This window comes from Macrotis lagotis, chromosome 4 (assembly GCF_037893015.1).
Source record: "Macrotis lagotis isolate mMagLag1 chromosome 4, bilby.v1.9.chrom.fasta, whole genome shotgun sequence".
Taxonomy (NCBI): Eukaryota; Metazoa; Chordata; class Mammalia; order Peramelemorphia; family Peramelidae; genus Macrotis; species Macrotis lagotis.
In genome coordinates this window covers 225781975-225803351 of record NC_133661.1, presented here as the reverse complement: position 1 = coordinate 225803351, position 21377 = coordinate 225781975, and the positions used below count along the sequence as shown (strand labels likewise).

The 21377-nt window shown below is 38.3% G+C and overlaps 1 protein-coding gene across 1 annotated transcript in view; it reads right to left on the bottom strand.

Annotated features, from left to right (window-relative positions):
• Positions 1 to 115: 115 nt before the first annotated feature.
• GPR68 (G protein-coupled receptor 68) overlaps positions 116 to 21377 on the bottom strand; it is a 51465-nt gene continuing 30203 nt past the window's right edge. The window contains exon 2 of the mRNA XM_074235499.1: positions 116 to 9125. Coding sequence (XP_074091600.1) covers positions 7929 to 8975 — 1047 coding nt within the window. The 5' untranslated portion in view covers positions 8976 to 9125 and the 3' untranslated portion in view covers positions 116 to 7928. The remainder of the gene's footprint in view (positions 9126 to 21377) is intronic.

Sequence of the window (21377 nt, the reverse complement as noted above, 5' to 3'; positions counted from 1 at the left end):
TCCTCATTACAGATGAAAAAACTGAAATACTGGGAAGATAACTAGTTTGCTATGATTATATGAATAGTTAATAGAGGAAGCAGTTTTCAAATTCAAGTCTTCCAACTCTGAATTCAGCAATCTATCAATCAACCAATCAATCAGCTAAAATCCTTTGATAAAAAAAACTTTCCTTATCCCTCTTCCCTCTGTTGACTAATTCCAATTTATCCTGTATATTGAGGTTGCTAGATAACAAAATGTTTAGTGTGCAAGGCCTGGAATCAATAAGACCTGAGTTCAAATTGAGCCTCAAAAACTTACCAGCTGGGTAGCTCCTATTTGCCTCAGTTCCTTATCAATAAAATGGGGACATACTGGAGAATACTAGTAATCTTTACTAATAAAATCCCAAATAAAGTCAAGAAGAATGGGACAAAAGGTAATAGCAACAAAGTAGAAGCAAGGAATAGGGACTATACTTTGTCAGTATAGTTTTTCAGTGAAAAATAAGAAAAACAGCAGATTGAAAGGATATGGGATTAAAGGAAGATTTCCTTAGGGAAGACATGTCTTTTTTTTTTAGGTACCTGGGGAAATGATAGTAGATAGGGAGAAACTGAGGATAGAGATGGGGCAATCAACCAAGGGAAATGGAAAGACTTGAACATAAGGACACATATGGAGTAGCCACCTCATCCTCTGAAAAGATGGCAAGTTAGGAGAGGTTAGAGAAATATTTGAAGTGGAGAGAAAAGATGATGACCATCCACAATGGATGGCCTTCATTTTCTTAGTAAAGCCGCAAGGTTTGCCAAAGGGGCACTAGGTTTTGGGAGCTTGAAAAGTGAATGTGCTAAAAATAGCCACCAAGGATCAATCATAGATGTAGATGGATGAAAATATTGCCATATAGTAGCAAGTGCTTATTTGATGTCAGGGATAGTTATAGGGCCTATGACTTACTAACATTGGAAAATCCCTGATGAAAGTAGTCCCTCTAACCAATTCAAATTGGTACCTTTTTTACAACTTAGTTTTCTAGAGCGCTGAATGGTTTTCCCAATGTCACACAACCAATGTGTATCAGAAGAGACTTGAACTCAGATAGTCTTGTTTCTTAATCTGGATCCCTAGTTAAAGTTCAGTATCATGAATTTGTGGTAGACCCATTTGGCACTGTGATTTATTTCAATAATGAGTATTGCCCATAAGACTATAAATTGCTAGAAAGATACCAATCTGAATTGATAGGTGTTTCCTAACCTGGAATTAATTCCCTACTCTAATGGGATCTGAGGTCCAGTCTTTATCTCTTATCCCAAATAGATGAGGATGAGAACAAAGGTAGAATAAGAAGTAGGGGAAGGGAAATGCAAAGATGAGTCCAGTTTACAATGGGAAAGAGTCAGGTGTGGGAGGTCCTTGAATGAATGAATAGGTTCTTTGGAGTTCAATGATTCTGTCCCAATCTTCCATACTCACATTGGTCCTTCCAACCATCCAAGGATGTAGGAGAGATATGTCTCACCAGAAGACCATGGTCCAGCTTGCTTCATTGAAAATAATTAAAATTAGGAGATAGAGTATCTTGTGGGAGGAACATCAAGGAGTCCAATGTTACTTGACAATAAAAATAAGTGAGGATGATTAAGATGTATCAAAAAGATTTTATATTTTCTCACTGGAGTTGATTAAATGGGGGTTGGGGTTAGTGGCATGGTCAGATTTGAGCTTTAGGAAAATCAATCAATAAATGATCAAGTAAGTGTTTATTAAGCACCTACTATGTATCCAACAAAGACAAAAGGAAGTCCCTAATGTCAAGGAGCTTACATTCTATTAGAACATTATTATGAAGCATTTATTATATACAAATCACATTCTACAAATTAGGCATATGAAAATAGAAGTTCAGCTATTCCAGATAATATCTATTCAATCAGCAAACATTATTAAGGCTACATTGTGTGTATCATGCTAGGGGAGATACAAAGATAACTGTTTAGTCTAGCAAGCACAATAAGGCAAATATACAAATAACAATATAAGTTTCATTTCACTGGTTTATTTGCAAGCAGCATCAATCCAAATATATCATACAGCACATGCATATTTGGTGTAAAAGAGAAAACTGTACAAAAATACAACTCTCAGCAGTAAACAGAACATACACTCAGTTCAGCACAATCTGTTCCTGATGATAAGATTAAAAAGAAAGAGAAATATTTCAAAACAAAAAATATTTAAAAAAAATCTAGAAAGCAAAGGTTCCAACAGTTCTATGATCCAAAAAAAAGTTCCCTGCAGAGGGAAGGTGTGCAAATTGTATCCTTCCCATTCAATTAAATTCAATTTGACATGCATTTATTAACTCTCTCTACAGTGTGCAAGGCACTAGATAGGGTAGGTCTTGGGGATGCAAAGACAAAATTTCTTCCCAAAGGGACACTGGAGTCTACTGGTCGATACAACATGTAAACAGTTAATTATATACACAGTAATTTCAGAAAGGAGAACCAACTAATACTTGGGATAATGAGAGACAGTGTGTGAGGAGACCAGCAAGTGAAACATCCCAGGTATAATACTGTCAGGGTCCTTCCTTTCTCAAAGGTCCAGTTACACAGGCCTATTAGGAGTTGGGGGCACAATCTGTGCAAAAGTCATAAAAGTCTGACAAGAGTTGGAAGCTCACATACTGAGTTTGGGCAGTAGGTAGGAGGGCAGTGCCATTCCACCCCCCACCCCACCTCTAGATAGACACAACACAACAAATCAACTGGAGCACATTTTTGCCAATGTTTCTTCCTCTGTAGGTTTCACATCACCAGAAGCTGGCTCAGTAAATGAAGGGTGAACTAAAGCTGGAAGGTACCCCAGAAGCTGTCCTGTCCATTCTTTCTCATTTTACAGATGAGGAAGCTGAGGTCCCTGAATCCTAAATGATTTGCAAACATCAAAGGCAGGATGTGGAACCAGACTCTCCTACTGCACAATGTTCTCTCAATTGTTTTACACTACTTTGTGAGTTTTTTTAGATGGTATCAGATAGCTGATCTTAGGAGTGTAGAGAATAGCTGCTTTCCTGGCTTCCATTTCAAATGTAGGGCATAAGAATTTCTTACCAAGTAGGAAACTCCCTATGAGGAACTAGTGAAGATAGCTAAGGCAAGGGTTCTTTTTAACATTCATTTAAAAAAGTTTTTGAGGTCCAAATTTTGCCTCTTCCTCCCTCATTTTCTCCTTCTTTGGGATAATAAACAAATTGATATAGATTACACATGTTTAATCATGCAAAATATATTACCCTAACAGGCATCCTTAAACTTTCATGTCAGGACCCCTTTTGTCAAAGGGGTAGCTAAGGGGCTCAGTGGATAGAGTACCTGCTCTGGAGTTGGAGAACTCGAGTTCAAGTCAGGTAGGTGTAGGGATGTGTGTGTTTGTGTGTGTGACCCTGAGCAAGTCACCTAACCCCAATTGTCTAATCAATAATAATAAAAACAATTGAAAAACCTCTCCCCAAAGAGCTTTTGATGTTTTGTTTGTTGATATAAATGACCAATTAAGACACCTAAGTGTTATTATAAAAAATAATTTTGACCTCTCAGATTCCCTAAAATGTGTGCTAGCACAAAGGAAAACAAATTCTGATCTTGGAGTCAAGACAGCCTGGGTTCAAAACCTGAACCCCCACTTTTTTTTTTAAATCTAGATTCCATTGTTCTAGGAAGTTCCCTGTGAGGACTTGATCAAAGCAGATCAATACTGTCTCTGGAATTTATAATCTTGGAGAGTTACCTGGAGCACTGAATGGTTGAGTGGCCAGCCAGGTCACACAACCAGGATGGGTCAGAGGTGTACTTTTCCCCTCTAAGGTCAGTTTTCCAATCACTGTACCATGTCTCTGCCATTTCCCAACATATCACATGAATGCATTTTTCTCATCTATAAACAGTGGACACTAGTACAAAGGAGCATCTAGGTGGCAGGATAGACCACTGGCCTGGACTCATCTTCCTGAGTTCAAATCTGGCCTCACACTCTTACTGTGTGACCCTGGGCTAATCACTTAACCCTGTTTGTCTTAGTTTCTTCATCTGTAAAATGACCTAGAGAAGGAAATGGTAAAATCACTCCAGTATCTCCATCAAGAAAACTCCAAATGAGATCACGAGGAGTCAGATGTGACTGAAACAAGTGAACACCAACAACAGTTGTGCAAATGGTATCTCCCTCACAAAGCCATGCTGAGTATCAAATGAGATAATGGGTGGAAAACATTTTGCAAATGTTAGAGTGTTATGAAATGCCAGTTATTATTAAAGTGTTTTGGCATGTGATTCATTTTCTTAATTGATTCATCATTCATGTCATGATTATAAATTTCATTGGGGAAAAAAAGCAGAGGGATTGGAAGGCAAATTGTAGTTGGAAAAAAATGGAGATAAATATCCTCCTATCCCCAAAACCAATCATCTAGGTCTTGGAGGAGATAGAGCATCACAGGGCCAAAATGATGACTTTTGCAATTGGGAGCTATGATATGGATGCTCTACAGCTCATTATGTGTCTTTTAAAAAGAAAAGCTAGAAAACAACTTCCATTAACATTAAGATCTCATTTCAATACCTCAAGCCTTACCAGGTTGCCAAGCCATTGAAGATGAAGGTGGAATCAGACTGTCTGTATAATTATATTCAAAGGGAGTCCTTTTCCAGAGATGTTTTGGCTGTTTGTTTTGCCACTGCAACTCATGAAGATCTACTAAATCACAGAGATTGCGAGTTGTTAGAAAGAACATTAAGTGAGAAAATAACTTTTTTTTGGTGGGGAGGAGGGTTCTAGTGATTTCATGGGTGTAATGAATGTCTACACCCTGTGACCAGTACAGATTGGCACCTTCTCTCTAATTTATGGTCTTAGAGAAATTACTTGAACCACTGAGAAGTTAAGTGACTTGCCTAGGGTCACACAGTAATTGTCAGAGACAATTTGAACCAGGGCTGGATTTTTATCTACAACCCTAAGATGGCTCTCACGATATTTCAATGACAGAATCTTCAGGATGTCTTTGGTCATCTTTGAGAACAAAGGATCAACAACAAGCAACAATTACTAGAACTTTTTAAATGTTGAAGAAGGGAGGGACCAGAAAGAGCCAGAGAGAGGCTTTGTTGCAAATCTTGTACATAGAAAACACAGGAACAATGCTGTCTGCTGAATATCTATCTCTTAAAACTCAACTAACTGATGTGACCCTCCCCTAGAAGTCTTCCAGGTTTTTCCCAGTCAGTAATAATCTTTCACTTTTAATACAAATTACAGCTTCACAGAACATTAGTGAGAAGAACCTTGATAGAATCCTAGAGCTTTGGTTGACTGGGACTTCCAAAGTCATTTACTCCAACCCCTTCATTTTATGGTTGAGGACCAGTGCAGTAAGCAAGGTGACTTACCCAAAGTCACTATGCAATTACTCTCACTGAATATCATAGTAATCCAAATGTCCATATCTTGGTCTACTGGACTATAAGTGCCATGAGATTAGAGAACCCATTTCATATAATCTTTGGATGGATCCCAGGTCTTACCACAAGTTTTCACAAAGATTAGAAACTTAGCAAATATGTGTTAAGTTGAATTTGTTGAGCACCCCAGAAAGCCAGGGAGGAGTAGATAGCAAGAGGAAGCTGGGGTGAGCTTAGTCCTGGAGGCTTCCTGGATATGGAAGAGAGGTCGTCCACACCAAAGGTATTGACTGTTCAGGAGCTGATCTCTAGTGAAAAGTTCACCAATAACAGAGAATGAGCCATCAGCATCCAAAGAGCTAACTTAGGGAGCAGAGGCAGCTATTTGACCATTAATAGGTGGCTGTACATTGTGAAAAGAAAAAGGGAGAGGCAAAAATCAAAATGCCACGCTGAGTAGAATGAAGCAAAAATAAGTTCAAGCTAACAGGAGGAAACTTTTCCTTCTTCTGCCCTCCTTTCTCCTGCCAATGGATGTTTCCAACAAGTTAAATGAGAGGAGAGCCCATTTAAAATTTGACTTGGACAAAGCTCCAACTCAAAACACAAGATAAGAGAGAGAGAATCATGGTACTTGAGAGGAGGGAAATCAATCGCAGAGAACTGGAGGACTTGTATGATGTTACACAGCTGGAAGCTAATTGGGTCATGGAACAAGTGAAATACAAAATTAGACCAACCAAGCTAGGGTATTTTATGAGTGGCTGTCTTGAGAGAACCCATAGCTGACACACATCCTGGCAGTAGTTCTTACTTTTCTTCTTGGAGCTTAATAAAACTTAATCTGAAATACTTGCTGAGGGAGGCTCCTGACTTTTAAAACAAGAGAACTGACAATAGATGGGTTGAGATTTCACAGAATCTAAGAGATGGAAGGGACTTCAGAGGCCATACTTGACCTCTGTAACATCCCTAACAAGGATCATCTAGCCCTGTTTGAACATCTCCCGTGACAGGGAATTCACTACCTTTTCAGGAAGCCCATTCTCCTTTTGGACAGCTCTAATTGATGAGAATTTCTTCCTTACACTGAATTTAAATCTTCTTACTAGTTCTGTCCTGTGGAGCTAAGCAGAACAAATCTAATCTATATTTTTCTCAGGAAGGTCCTTTAAATACCTGGAGATGTAATACCTTCTGAGATTTATTTTTCATAGACAAAGAGAATGAGGATGGCCCACTCCCACCTAGCTTTTTTGAAAGCCCTGACCATTTACTCAATGGGTCACCTAACATTAGCTTTTCAACAACTCCAGGACCTTGGTAAAAATTCTAGCTGGGAGAAGTTTGTTTTTAGTGCTTTTAACTCTTCTAGCCTCATTATGGCCCCTGATAGTTTAGTTTCCCACTCTCCCCAGGAGGACATCTTTTCTCATTATAATGTCCTTATCATAATGTTCTCATTCTTTTAGGTAAACTAGTAGAGTTAATGCATGAGAATAGCAAATATCTCCCTTCACCTCAAATATTAAAGGTGCATTTTAATTTGAAATGAACCCAAAGGAGCAGACAATGTGAGAGATTCAGACCCGGGGCAGGCTGGTAAGGTAGGACTAATTGGAAATACACACATACACTAATACTTTCTCATAAAATTCATTTCCCTTCCCCCCCCCCACACTATATTTTTCATAACTTCTCACCCAAACCCATAGTTCCCCTTTCAATATATATTTGAACCCCAGCTTCTTTTTCTTTGAAAATGTCTTACAGGATGCAATTCATGTTCTTCCCAGACAAGATGAAAGGCAATCTGAACTTTGTGGAGCACCACCTGTATGTGCTACTGGCATTTCAAGCCCCTGGGAATCTCCTGGCATTTATTCACACACTCAGCATGTGTATCTGAGTGGGTTTTCCTAGAGTAGGGACAGGGAATGTCCAGTCCATGGACATTGCAAAATTACATTGAATTTAAATCTTCTTGTTACTAGTTCTGTCCTGTGGAACCAAGTGAAATCATTTGGTCTGGGGCCTGCCAAGGCAACTGCAGGGAGGACTTGAAAATCAATAAATCTAGGACCTTTTTTAGGGATGAATTAAATAAATGTTTGACCTAGTATAGCAGTTTAATTTTTAAGTTGGTAATTTCATATGGTCTGCAAATGGTGTTATAAATATCCAAATGGACCTTGGCCAAAAAAAAGGCTTCCCCATCCTTGTCCCAGAACAATCAGAGGGTGAAGGTCAGGGGTAGAACTCAGTTGAGCTGCAATATTTGTCCATGGTTCACATTTTCACTTGGTTTTCAGACTTTATCTAGTTGAGCTTTGTAGCTGACATAGGTGGTAGAAGCCAGAAGCTAATTTGAAGAGGAGACAACCATAGATCACATCACTAGTACTTCTCAGATGAATGACTTGGCCAAGGCTAACATTCCTAGCTAGTCTCTCCCATTCCAAGAGAGGAAGGGACCTAACATGGCTGATGGAGTTTAGTTAGCAACTCTGGCTCTTCTCTGCGGGCTTCACTTTTCCCAGAGGCCTCTGGGCTGTTCAGTGGGTAGGACTCCTTGGACCCCTTCATCCCAGAGCAAGACAGGAAGCCAAAACAAGAACTACGCAACCTGGCCAAATCCCTATGGGTGTTCTCACTCACAAAACAGTATAGCACCGGGTCTGCCACACAGTTGAAACTGGTCAGGAGAAGGGAGAAGTGGTAGATGTTGAAGATGCCCTTGGCAAACTCACAGCTGTCTTCCCAGAGGCTACGCACAATCAGGAGGACATGGTAAGGCAGAAAGCAGGCCAGGAAGATAACCATGGTACTCAAAACTAGTCTTTGGATTTGGTCTTTTCTATTCTTCTGAGTACCATGGCTTCTCCGTACTGCCCGTAGGATGCCCCAGTAGGAGAAGAAGAGAAGGCAAATGGGAAAGAGGAAACCCACTGAGAACCGGTAATAATTGATGTCCCGCTCCCACGACCGGATGGGATAATGCTCAAAGCAGACCTTGTGATGGTCTTTATCCTTCACAAGCTCATTTTTCATGAGGAAAATGACAGCAGATGAGAGCTCCTTGACCCAGATCATCACGCTGACCCCGGCAGCAGCCTTCACAGTGCGGAATTGGTGGAAACGGAAAGGATGGGCCACTGCCAGGTACCTGTCAATGGAAATGCAGCAGAGAAAGCCCACACTGATGTAAATGTTCTCATAGAGAAGAATGCCACAGATCTTACAAGACAGGTCTCCATGGGGCCAGTCATCATGCTGTAGAACATACTGAAGCCAGAAGGGCAGGGAGCAGATATAGAGGAGGTCAGACACAGTCAGGTTGCAGAGGTAGACCCCCAGTTCATTCTTAGCCTTGATCTGCAGATAACCATAGTAGAGCGAGAGGCAGTTGGCTGGGAAGCCCACCACCAACACTAAAACATATACCACTGGAGCCAGAGTCTGGTGAATGGTATGGTCAATGGTACAGTTGATAGTGGGATTGTCCGTTGCATTGTTGCCCATTTTCTGGCCAAGAATGACTTGCCCTTCAAGGAGTTAAAAGATAATCTACCTTTCTCAGTTCCATTTTGTTTGAAGGGACTTGGAGTTTGGTATCCATGCCATCCCTAGGTCATGGTCAAAGGGTTGCTGTTATCTCTGGAACACATACCCCTAGAAACCAAACATAGAAAAGTCCTTAGAAGCATTAGTATTCAATGTTCTCCAAAGCATCCAGATCAATAAAGATACTTGAGTGTTTTTCCCTCCTTCAACCCCAAGATACTAAAATGCAACCTTCTCATTTGCTCTCTCCTTCTGGCAGTCTATGATTCCTCGCTGGGATATGAAAAACAGAAATCACTGCCAGAGTCTCCAGTGCTGAGCCTGGCTTCCATTCACAGGCTCAATAAGGTGTACAAAGAGTACAAGTAAGTACAAAGATAATTATACACATTTTTGGTGGAGCTGTGAACTGGTCTAGCCCATTCTGGAAAGCTATTTGCAACCGTGCTCCAAAAGTTATTAAATTGTGCATATCTTTTGATCTAGAAATGCCGCTGCTGGCTCTATACTTTGAAGAAATCAAAGACAGAGAGGAAAAGGATCTCTCTATCTATATATCTGTATCAATATAAATATGTACACAAAAATATTTTTAGTGTTCTTTTATTGTATCAAAGAACCAGGAGGGGGGATCTATTTGTTGGCAAACTGCTGAACAAATTGTAGTTCATGAATGTGATGGATTACCATTTCAGAAATATGGAAAGACTTGAATTAATATAGAGTGGAGGGAACAGAACCAGGAGAATAATTTATATAATAAAAACAATATTTTAAAGACAACTTTGGAAGTGGTCAAACATAATTCTATAGGATTCATAATGAAGCATATTATCTATCTTCTGACAGAAAAGTGATGAATTCAAGGTATAGAATAAAAGGTATATTCTTGGACACCACAAATTTGGGGTTTGTTTTGTTTGACTTTGTATATTTGCTACCAATGTTTTGTTTTTCTTTTTCTCAGGAGGGGGGGAATGCAGAAAGAAGGGAGCTAGGGATAGGGTTGTTCCCCCCAACCCAGAAAAAAATAGAAAAATAGAAATAGAAACTTTATTTTTTTTAATGCACAGAAGAAAACAGAAGGAATCAAGGACAGTCTTGAAAGTAATATGGTAGGGGCAGCTAGGTGGCTGGGGCAGCTAGGTGGCGTAGTGGATAAAACACTGGCCTTGGAGTCAGGAGTACCTGGGTTCAAATCTGGTCTCAGACACTTAATAATTACCTAGCTGTGTGGCCTTGGGCAAGCCACTTAACCCCATTTGCCTTGCAAAAACCTAAAAAAAAAAAAGTAATATGGTAAACTTCTCATATATTTAAAGAGAAAAGCAAGATATACATAACTGCTGTGCAGTTTCTTGTATAACCCCTCTCTACTCTAGTTTTGAAATGCTCACTTTAGTTAATGCTAAAGTTCAGAATTTTTAAAAATGTGAAAAAGTAAATAAAAATAAAATAGAAAAGATAATTATACTTTAAAAAATTTCATGACAAGTATTAAAGTTCATGACAAGTATTAAGCTTCATGAACTTGAAAAAATTACAAGAATCAATTAAGTCATTAAAAGTCAAGTTTGTCATCAACCCTTACTAGTCCTTCTTAGGATAGCCCCAGAAGTGGCTTAAATCTTGATTAATATACTCATGAATGGGGCGGCTAGGTAGTACAGTGGATAGAGCACTGGCCATGGAGTCAAGATTACCAGAGTTCAAATCTGGCCTCAGACACTTAATAATTACCTAGCTGTGTGGCCTTGGGCAATCCACTTAACCCATTTGCCTTGCAAAAAACTAAAAAACAAAACAAAAAAATATATACTCATGAATGAGGTCTCTTCTTGATAATGGAAAGAGTACTAGGTTGGAGTTAAGAATAGCCAGATTCAACTCTAATCTGTTATTTATTACTTGTATAAATCACTTCACATTTTTAGATGTTTTCTCAGTTGTAAAATGAGGGAATCATACTAGATCATTTCTAAATTCTCTTTCAGAAATGTGATTTTCTGATTTTATGCAGACTTTAGAACTGATCATCCATCAATCATTACCTCCCTTTGTCTCTGTTGAAAAGAAAATACAATTTTTTTAATGCTGGAAGTTGTCTTTTTCATAATATTCATTTTTTACATCTTGAATTTCAAGTTCTTTCCTTCTTTTCAGTCCTTTCCTCTCCATTGAGAAGGCAAGCAATATGATACCAATTATGTGTGTGAACTCAAGCAAAAATTATTTCTGTATTATCCATATTGCAAAAAAAGAAAAAAGTGCAAAAAAAGTTTCAATCTACATTCAGAGTTCATCAGTTCTCTCTGAAGGACAGCATTCCTCTCTCTCTCTCTTTTAAATTTAAGGCAATGGTATTAAGTGACTTTTCCATGGCCACACAGCTAGGCAATTATTAAGTGTCTGAGGCCAGCTTTGAACTCAGGTCCTCCTGACTTCAGGGCAGATGCTCTATCCACTGTGCCACCTAGCTGTCCTTAGGACAGCATTTCTCATCATGAATCCTTTGTAATTGTCATGGATCACTGCATTGATCAGATTAGCTAAATCTTTCACAGTTGATTATTGCTGTTCCTGTGTACAATATTCTTTTGGTTTGGCTCATTTTACTTTATATCTGTTCATGTAAGTCTTCCCAGGTCTTTTTGAAACTATCTCCTTCATCATTTCTTTTTTATTTTAAATTTTATTTATTTAATGCAATGGGATTAAATAACTTGCACAAAGTCATACAGCTAGGTAATTATTAAGTGTCTGAGGCTAAATTTGAATTCAGGTACTCCTGACTTTAGGACTGGTGCTATATCCATACAGCGCCACCTAATTGTCCCCCCTTCATCATTTCTTATAGCACAATAGTACTCCATCATAATCATACATTATAACTTGTTCAGTCATTCCCAATTGATGGGAATTCTCATAATTTCTTATTTGTTGCTATCCCAAGAAGGAAATTGCTCTAAATATTTTTGTACACATTTTTACAGGGGGCAGAGCCAAGATGGCAGCATGAAGGGAGAAATTTCCAGAAACTCTCCCCCAAAAGCTCCAAAAGTCATAAAATTATGACACTAGCCAAATTTTAGAGGGGCAGAAAGACTGAGTGAGAAGAGAGAAATGCAAATTAAAGTATCTCTGAGGTGCCACTTCACACCTCTCAGACTGGCCAATGTGACAAGAAAGGACAATGATCAATGTTGGAAAGGATATGGGAAATCTGGGACACTGATACATTATTGGTGGAGTTGTGAACTCATCCAACCTTTCTGGAGAGCAATTGCCCAAAGGGCAATAAAAATGTGCATACCCTTTGATCCAGCAATACCACTACTAGGTCTATACACTGAAGAGATCATGAAAAAGGGTAAAAACATCACTTGTACAAAAATATTCATAGCAGCTCTGTTTGTGGTAGCAAAGAATTGGAAATTGAGTGAATGTCCATCAATTGGAGAATGGCTGAACAAACTGTGGTATATGTATGTTATGGAACACTACTGTTCTATTAGAATCCAGGAGGTATGGGAATTCAGAGAAGCCTGCAAGGATTTGCATGAACTGATACTGAGTGAGATGAGTAGAAGCAGAAGAACATTGTATACCCTAACAGCAACATGGGGGTGATAATCAATCTTTTTTTTTTAATTTTATTTAAGGCAATGGGGTTAAGTGACTTGCCCAAGTACTCACAGCTAGACAATTATTAAGAGTCTGAGGCTGGATTTGAACTCAGGTCTTCCTGACTCCAAGGCTCTAGCCACCTAGCTGCCCCCTGGTGATGATCAATCTTAATGGACTTGCTCATTTCATCAGTGCAACAATCAGGGATAATATAATTTTAGGGTATCTGCAATGGAGACTACCATCTGTATCCAAAGAAAGAATTGTGGAGTTCAATAAAGACCAAAGACTACTGCCTTTAATTTTAAAAAAACCAAGCCTTATTATATTATGTAAGTTTGCTATCTCTTATATTTTATTTTTTCCTTAAGGATATAATGTCTCTCTCAGCACATTCAATTTTGATCAATGTATAGCATGGAAACAATGTAAAAACTGCCTTCTGTGGGGGGTGGGGGGAGAGAAGTGAGATAAGGGAAAAATTATAAAATTCAAAAAAATTAAATGCAAAAAAATTTTTTCAAAAAAAGAAAGACTAAGTGAAATAATTTCCTAGTCCAAGACAACTTGGTAGATCCAAGGGAAAAGTCTATTCCACCAGGATGGGATCAGAAAAAGTCATGGTACAGCCCGAGTCACAGCAAACCAGCTCTACCCTTCTAGGAACAGCCTGCAGGGCACCTGGGTCCCTAGGGGCACCTAGGTCCATGGCAGCAGGGTTTCTGGACCTCTTAGATGGGAAGATGGCTGGGGACAGTTTAGAGGGTTGGTGGGAGAACTCTGTGCACCAGAGTGAGAGAGAAGCCCAGACCAGCACCAAGCTCAGGGTAGCTATGGGAACCCATAGAGTCACCCAGCAGCCACTTCTAGAGCTATCCCTGGGGGTAGGACTGCTTTGCCCATACACTGATCCAGGGCCCAATCTGGACCCCATAATACCCTATTTTTATAATAATAAAACTTCACATTTCTTCAACATTACTTCAACACTAGTATTTTTCCTATTATAGTATGATGTCACTTATAATGTTGAGAATCTATAAAATGTCAAAAGTCAATTTTTTTAAAAAGCAAAGAAATCAGTTTATTCAAGTCAATAACAAAACAGAAATCTGAGAAATCAGAATAGAATATATACTAGACAGTAAGGGCAGCTAGATGGCATAGTAGAGTGCTGGGTTTAGAATCAGGAAGTCTGGAGTTCAAATGTGATTCTGGAAACTTTTTTGGTGTGTGACCTTAGGCAGTCTCTTAACCCTGCTTGCCTCAGTTTCCTCACCTTTAGAATGAGCTGAAGAAGGAAAATTCAGTATCTTTGCAAAGAAAATTTCAAATGGGTCCTGAAGAGTCAAAGACAACCAAAAAATGACTCAACAATAACAAAATACCAGCCAATAGAGTGGGAAGAGCTCTCCAACTGGGAGTGAGATAACTCAGCTCAATTAACAGAGTCTCAAATATTACTGAAGGAAAAACTCCCTGAAGTCTCCAATACAACAAAATGGGGACGAGGACATGATGGGAACACGTTAGTTCCACTCATGTCAGTGAATGGCATTATTCATCTTCTCTTTCAGAGCTGGAAGCCAGAAGCACCTGAAGCAACTGCAGAGCCCAAGAGACTCAAGAGATCAAAGAGGGGGAAGCCAGGTGGCACAGTGGACAGAGCACCAGCCCTGGAGTCAGGAGGACCTGAGTTCAAATCTGGCCTCAGACATTTAATAATGACCTAGCTGTGTGGTCTTGGGCAAGCCACTTAACCCCATTGCCTTGCAAAAGCAAAAGAGAGAGAGAGAGAGAGAGAGAGAGAGAGAGAGAGAGAGAGAGAGAGAGAGAGATCAAAGAGACTGCAAAGACCAAAGAAAGAGAAGAACCTGACTCTCTCCTCTCCCTTCCTTCCCAACTCCATCTTGTCCTGCCTCTCACACAAGTTAGATTTCTGTGGATCCCACACTGTTGGACTTTAGGACACAGGTTACATTCCTCTCCTAAGCCAGAACTTTTTACAATCCCCTGCAAAGATTAAACTGGGATAAGTTCAAAATGCATAATTAGACAATACAAATACAAGCCTTGACCCTTTGAAACAATGGGCAAATCTTCCTCTGTCCCAGGTACCCAACTTCAGTATTATTGAAACTGAAATAAACAAATATATACGAACATGTCACATAGGAGCCATGACACTATAGAGTATCATTTGAGAGGATGAGAGTGATAACAGGATATAATTTCAAAATCACATGAATATCCATAGCTCATAGGAGTTAATCAAAAGCAACAAAAATGGTTAACTAACGAAGCAAAGCTAGCTAGTTGCATTAACAAAAGATCCATATATAAAATACAGCTGAACCATAAACAGTAAGCATGTATGTTTACAATGAGTAAACAGACATTTCTATAACATGAACACAATACAAAACCTGGCAAATGAAAACCACAGCAAATTCTTTAAAAAACAAACTCATGCAGTAATTCACTTGTACAACTGTGAATATACAAATATAAGTAAGGCATATTTCACATGGGCAATCTCTTTTCTTTTCTTTTTTTTTATGTGTAAGTATATTTTCCACTAGCCTATTGACTAGTCTAAGAGGCTTAGCTCTCTTGCAATTAACTGATCTTTCAGCTCCCATATTTGAGCTAGTACTTGTCCATCTGGATCAAACTCGTGAGTCTATACCTAAACTGGCAGTCATACCAGGTTGGTTATCAGTATGTTTTTGCTCTATGGGGTTGAATCTATATTTTAAGAACCTTTGTAGCAGTTTTGGATGGGAACAGGCACGTTGACCTCATCATCAATTCTTTGTTGGGCTATGGGACCTTGTGAAGAGGAGATGGTAAAAATTAAGATTGTGGATTGTCATGCTGTCTTGGATATCAAGTTGTCATCATTTCCAATCTTTTTATAACTGGTATTTGGGTAAAATGTCTTAAAAGTCTATGGCAGACGAGCCCTGGAGTCAGGAAGACCTAAGTTCGAATCTGAACTCAGACACTTTCATCAGAATGTTGGCATTGATCAGAATTGATTCCAGCCTTCGAAATTCTAGCAGGATACTCTCAGTAACCAGCTGGGTCCCAATACCTCTGTACTTTGACCATCTACACAAGTGTGCAGAGACTTACAAGAAGATGGAGGCAAGAAACTTCAGCAAACATCAGAGAACCCTCAACTTTTCAACCTCTGCATTAGATACTGAGGTATTTGTCTTTGGGGGCTCCCCAGAACACAAAAATAGAACTCTTACATGTTCTACTTGCAGGAGGTTGGAATTCAGCAAGATTGTAACTCAGCAAGAGGACAGGTGCATTCTGACTACATGAGTGAAATATGGATTGTCCTTAGGGTGCAATCCACAGAATCCAGCTCACTGAATATATAGACTATTCAGAGAAAGAGTTAGGAAGATTCTTCTAGCTATGATGGGAGATCTCAGAAACCATCTCAAAGAAATGCTGGCAAATGACATCATCACAGAAACCAGAAGCCCTTATGCATTACCCATGGTGATGGTGCCTAAGAAAATGTGTGCTGATTACCAAACTCTGAACAAAAGAACTAAAGAGGACCAGTACACTAAGAAACATGACCCAGATTGCCTGCAAGGCAACCAGAGGTTTTCAAGTCTTAGACTTGTGTAGCCAGTATTACCAGATTAAGTCTCTGAGGAAGACAAAACAGACTACTATCATCTGTCTCATCAAAGTTTGACCAGTTTGAACAAATGCCCCAAGACTGATGGAGAAAGTGAATGGGGCTGTGAACTATCCAGAAGCTTTAGAGTACCTTGATGACATGAGAAGACTGATGAATATGTTAGCTAGATCGGCTAGAGGAGGCTGGTCTGAAGCTATAGACTGGGAAATGACATTTTGCAGAGCTTTTGTTAAGCATGTGAGTCACACTGTATCCCAACAAGATAAGGGAAGTAGAAGATAGAAACAAATCTCACAAAATCTTAAGACTTTTTCTGCCACCTCCATCAGTCATAAACATTTATTAAGCACCTACTATATACCAGTCTCTGTAAAGTAAGCATTTTACAAATATTACCTTAGTTGATCCTTACAACAATTCTGGGAGTTATGTGCTATTATTATTCTTGTTTTACAGATGATGAAACTGAGGCAGAGGTTAAGTAACTTGCCCAGGGTTACACAGCTCTTAAGTGTTTGAGGCCATATTTGAACTCAGGTCTTCCTGACCTGAATCCCAGCACTCTATTAATTATGCCACCCACCAATTTTGTGGGGGGAATTGGTTTTTTCTAAAGAGGGTGGAAGAAAAATTTCAGCTAATTAAATGTTCTGCTTAGTAGGTTCCTAATTAGTGATAAATCTGTAAAATGAGCTGGAGAAAAAAATGGCAAACCACTGCAGTATCTTTGCCAAGAAAACTCCAAGTGGGCTCACTGAAAGTTGGACAGTTAGAAACAGCTAAACAACAACAATATGATGATGCCTACATCGCAAGGTTCCTAGGAGGATTAAAGGAGAACATATATGTAAACCCCTTTGCAAACCTTGAAATGCTACAGAAATGTGAATTATTATTTTTGTCCCAAGGAGACAAAAATATGAACTGTCAGTATAAAACTAGCTCCAATTCTAAAAAAAAGAAGCTAAAAGTGAATTTGCCTACTCATTCATTTAGCTCTGATTGTTAGATTTACACATTTCAAGACTAAATGTGCCTCTTCTAACTTTTACCCATTTTTCCTACTTTTGCCCTCTTGGGTCAAGTAGATTAATTCTAATTTCTCTCCCATATGACAACCCTTCTGATAGTTGAACAGTCTTCAATTTCCTGTTCTCAGTGCCTTCCCCCATATCTTCTTTCCTTCAGGTTAAACAGGCCAAGTTCTTTCAACGGACCTATTATCTCCTGACCCCTCACCATGCAAGGTACCCTCCTTTAGTTATAGCCAATATTCCTTTTTAAACGTGGTACCCAGAACTGAACTCAATCCTCTAAATGTAGAAATTTTTGGGGTCCCTTTCAATTCAATGGTTCTATGATTCTATTAGACTTGAACACTTGAATTGGAATCCTAGCTCTAACATTAGCTTTGTAAATTGGAACAAATCATTTTACTCTTTGAGCCTTGGTTTCATCAACTATAAAATCTGAATTATAATTTTTTTGTTCCTTACCTCAGAAGATTGTCATGAGGAAAAGTGTTTTGTAAGTTTTAAAAAGATTTTAAAATGTGAGCAATTGCTATTCTTACTGGTTATAGGCTAAAAGCAACATCTCCAGATATGGATTCTAGGAATAGAGGAATCAAGAAAATGACTTGCCTAAGTTGACACAGAAAAAAAATGGTACTCCTTGGCAGATCCAAAATGTCCATTTGTATATAAATATAGCCACAGCACTAGGCTCTCTGGAAGAGATTTAGTAAGACTGAAAAGAAAAGGGAAAATACATAGCTAGCTAATTTCTCAAAGGCCAATGAGTTTTGTTTTCCCTTGGAGATGGAGATTTCATGAAAACTTCAGACATTTTCTGAAGCAGTAACTTCAGAAGGAAGGCGTAACTAATGCAATAGTTGTCATTCAGATCAAATCAATAGCACCAGGAGTGAAAATCTCAGCTTATCATGATAAGAATGTAATGTTCCTTTTGTTGTTGATGATGGCATTTTCCTGGAATCCCAAGCTTTGTTTCAGAATGCAGAAACACCTGAAGAGTCCTTTGAATAAATCAATCTTAGAAGGTCATATTGACTTTGAAAGCAATTCTCAAGAAACTTCTCAAGTGAGTTTTGAGGAGTTTCACTCTTGACTTGGGGTGGTGTAGGTCTATCTCTCATTGTTTATTCATTCAACAAATGCAAAACTTTGCTAGAAACTGAGGAAGATACAAAGGTAAAATAAGACATGGCTCCTGCCCCCATAAAGCATATAGTCTAGTAGGAAGATAAAACATAAAAAATTTTAACACAATATTATGTGGTAAATAAATCAGCAAAATGGAGTTTCAAGAGATCCAGTCACCCAAGTGTTTTTAAATTAAATTCTATTTAATATTATCTATTATGTACACAATCTTGTTCAAAGTGCTAAGGCTACAAAGATGAAATTTTAGTGACTAAAATGTTTGGACCCCTTGACCCAAATATTCCACTACTAGGCTTAAATCCCAGAGAGGTCATTGATAAGAAGAACATCCCCACATATAACAAAATACTAATAGCAATGCTTTTTTATGGTAGTAAAGAATTGTATCTGGAAGAAAAAAATCATCTAATATCTAATTATTAATTTTTAAAAATGAAAACAATTACTACCAACAATATGCCTATCCTTCCACCTTTACACAATCTTTCTGTGGATCCTTTTTACATGAATCAAGGGCATTCTCATTGAGGGTAGAGAACAAATAGGCTTCCACAAGTAATATCCAACATTGGAACATTATCTTTCTCATTTTTCAGGTGAATGAAAGATGTAGAGAATACAAGCTCCCATTCGGCTTCTGGTTGATGACTAAGGAAAAAAAACCTGATTTACTAAGTCAATTGCTAACCTAAAGGCTCTTTGCCAAAAAGTTGTTTGTCATTTATATAAGAATCTTTCAATATTCAGGTAGTCATCCAGCATTTATTAAGCACCTACTATATATCAGCCATTGTACTATGTACTGGTGATACAAAGAAAGGCATAAGATAATCCCAGTTCTCAAGGGAGTTGACATTTTAAAATATAACAACAAATATAATCCTGTTCAAGGACTCCACCAGCAACAATTACAAATACCAGGCAGAGAATAAAACTAGGAAATGTGTTTGCCAAAGGCATTTGCCATTATGATGAGGAGATTCCCATATCCATCCCAGTTACTCCTGTCTACAGATGATATTGAGCTGGCTACATCAAACCCCCATTGTACCAACCACATTAAGGAAGGGAATATCATTAAACACTTAGCTACTCCAATCAATACAATGATCCAAGACAATTACAAAGGATACAGAATGAAAACTTCTATCCACCACAGAGAGAACTGATGAACTCTGAATGCAAATTAGTCTTGTCTTAATTTTTCTTGGAGTTTTTTTGGCAATATTGTTAATATGAAAATGTTTTGCATAATTTCATATATATAATAGATACATTTCTTGTCTTCTCAAAAAGCGGGGAGGGGACTGCAAAAAAGGTAGAATTTTGGAACTCAAATTTTAAAAAAAATGATGTGAAAAATTATAAATTTAGGAGGGGAAAAAAAGCATGGAAATATTTTAGAGGATCCTGAAAGGAAGTTTGTTAAACTCAAAGTTTGACCTAAACATACACATATAAAGAACAAATGCATCAAACTGCCCAAATTGTAATATGCATTTGGTTGAACAATATAGAGTTTGTTCATCAATGTGGCTATCTGAGATAGTCAGTAGAGATGAGCAACTAATGTGGGTCGAGTAGTGATTGAGGGGAAAAAGTAGACTGAGTTGTTTTTTAAAATGGCAAAGTTTCTTAAAAGATTCCAAACTTCCCAATGAAACAAAGGTCTGTATTTTTGATGCCAAAATTCTACCAACACTGTTGTAGGGAAGATGGTGTATATAAGGCTGCAATATATAACCAATAAGGGACTTTGAAGAAGAACAGAAGTTATCTCAGGCATCAAGGAAATATGATAGAAAAAGAAGATGGGTGTAGTCATGTGGTGAGGGAGAAGGATGAGCAATAGAGTGAAGTTATCCCTGGTAACCTCTCAATGTCAGGAAAAATTGAGGAAGACCTCCACCAAGTTCAACACCTGTGTTGAACTTTTGGGATCATATGGACATGTGTAGCATAGGATGGGCAGGCAAGGATGGTTAGGATCTGCATCACTTCCAAAAGCAGTGAGATCCATCAGTATAGCATTCAAGCCCAAGTTTTAATGATTAAAAGATGAATATCCAATTGATAAATGATAAAAGGAAATAGTCAGTTTTTGAAGGAAAAAAACAAAGTCATATATATTCATATGGAAAAATGCTCTAAATCATTACTGATTAGAGAAATTCAAATAAAAAAAGAAATACAAATTAAAACAACTTTGAAGTATCATCTCACTTCTATCAGCTTAGCTAGAACGATAGAGGAGGGAAATGACAAATGTTGGAGGGAATGTGGAAAAATTGGAACACTAATATATTGTTATTGGAACTGTAAATTTTGGAAGAGCGATCTGGAATTATGGTTCAAAAGTTCCCTAGCAATAACATTATTAGCTCTGTTTCCCAAGGAGATTAGAGGGGAAAAAACTACATGTTTTAACATATTAATAGGGGCAGCTAGGTGGCGTAGTGGATAAAGCACTGGCCTTGTAGTCAGGAGTACCTGGGGTCAAATCTGGTCTCAGACACTTCATAATTACCTAGCTGTGTGGCCTTAGGCAAGCCACTTAACCCCATTTGCCTTGCAAAAAAAAAAAACCCTAAAAAAAAACCATATTAATAGCAGTTCTCTTTGTGGTAGCAAGGAACTGAAAATTAAGGAGATGACCATAAATTGCAGAATAACCTGATATATGATTGTGATGGAAAACTGAGTTGTAAGAAATAATGAGCAGGCTGATTTGAGGAAAACATGGCAAGACTTACATGAAATAATGGAGCAAAATGAGCAGAACCAAGAGAAAATTGTATACAATAATAGCAATATTGTTTGAAGAGTAAATGTGAATGACTAAGCTATTGAGTTATGTCAATATTCAAATCAACTACA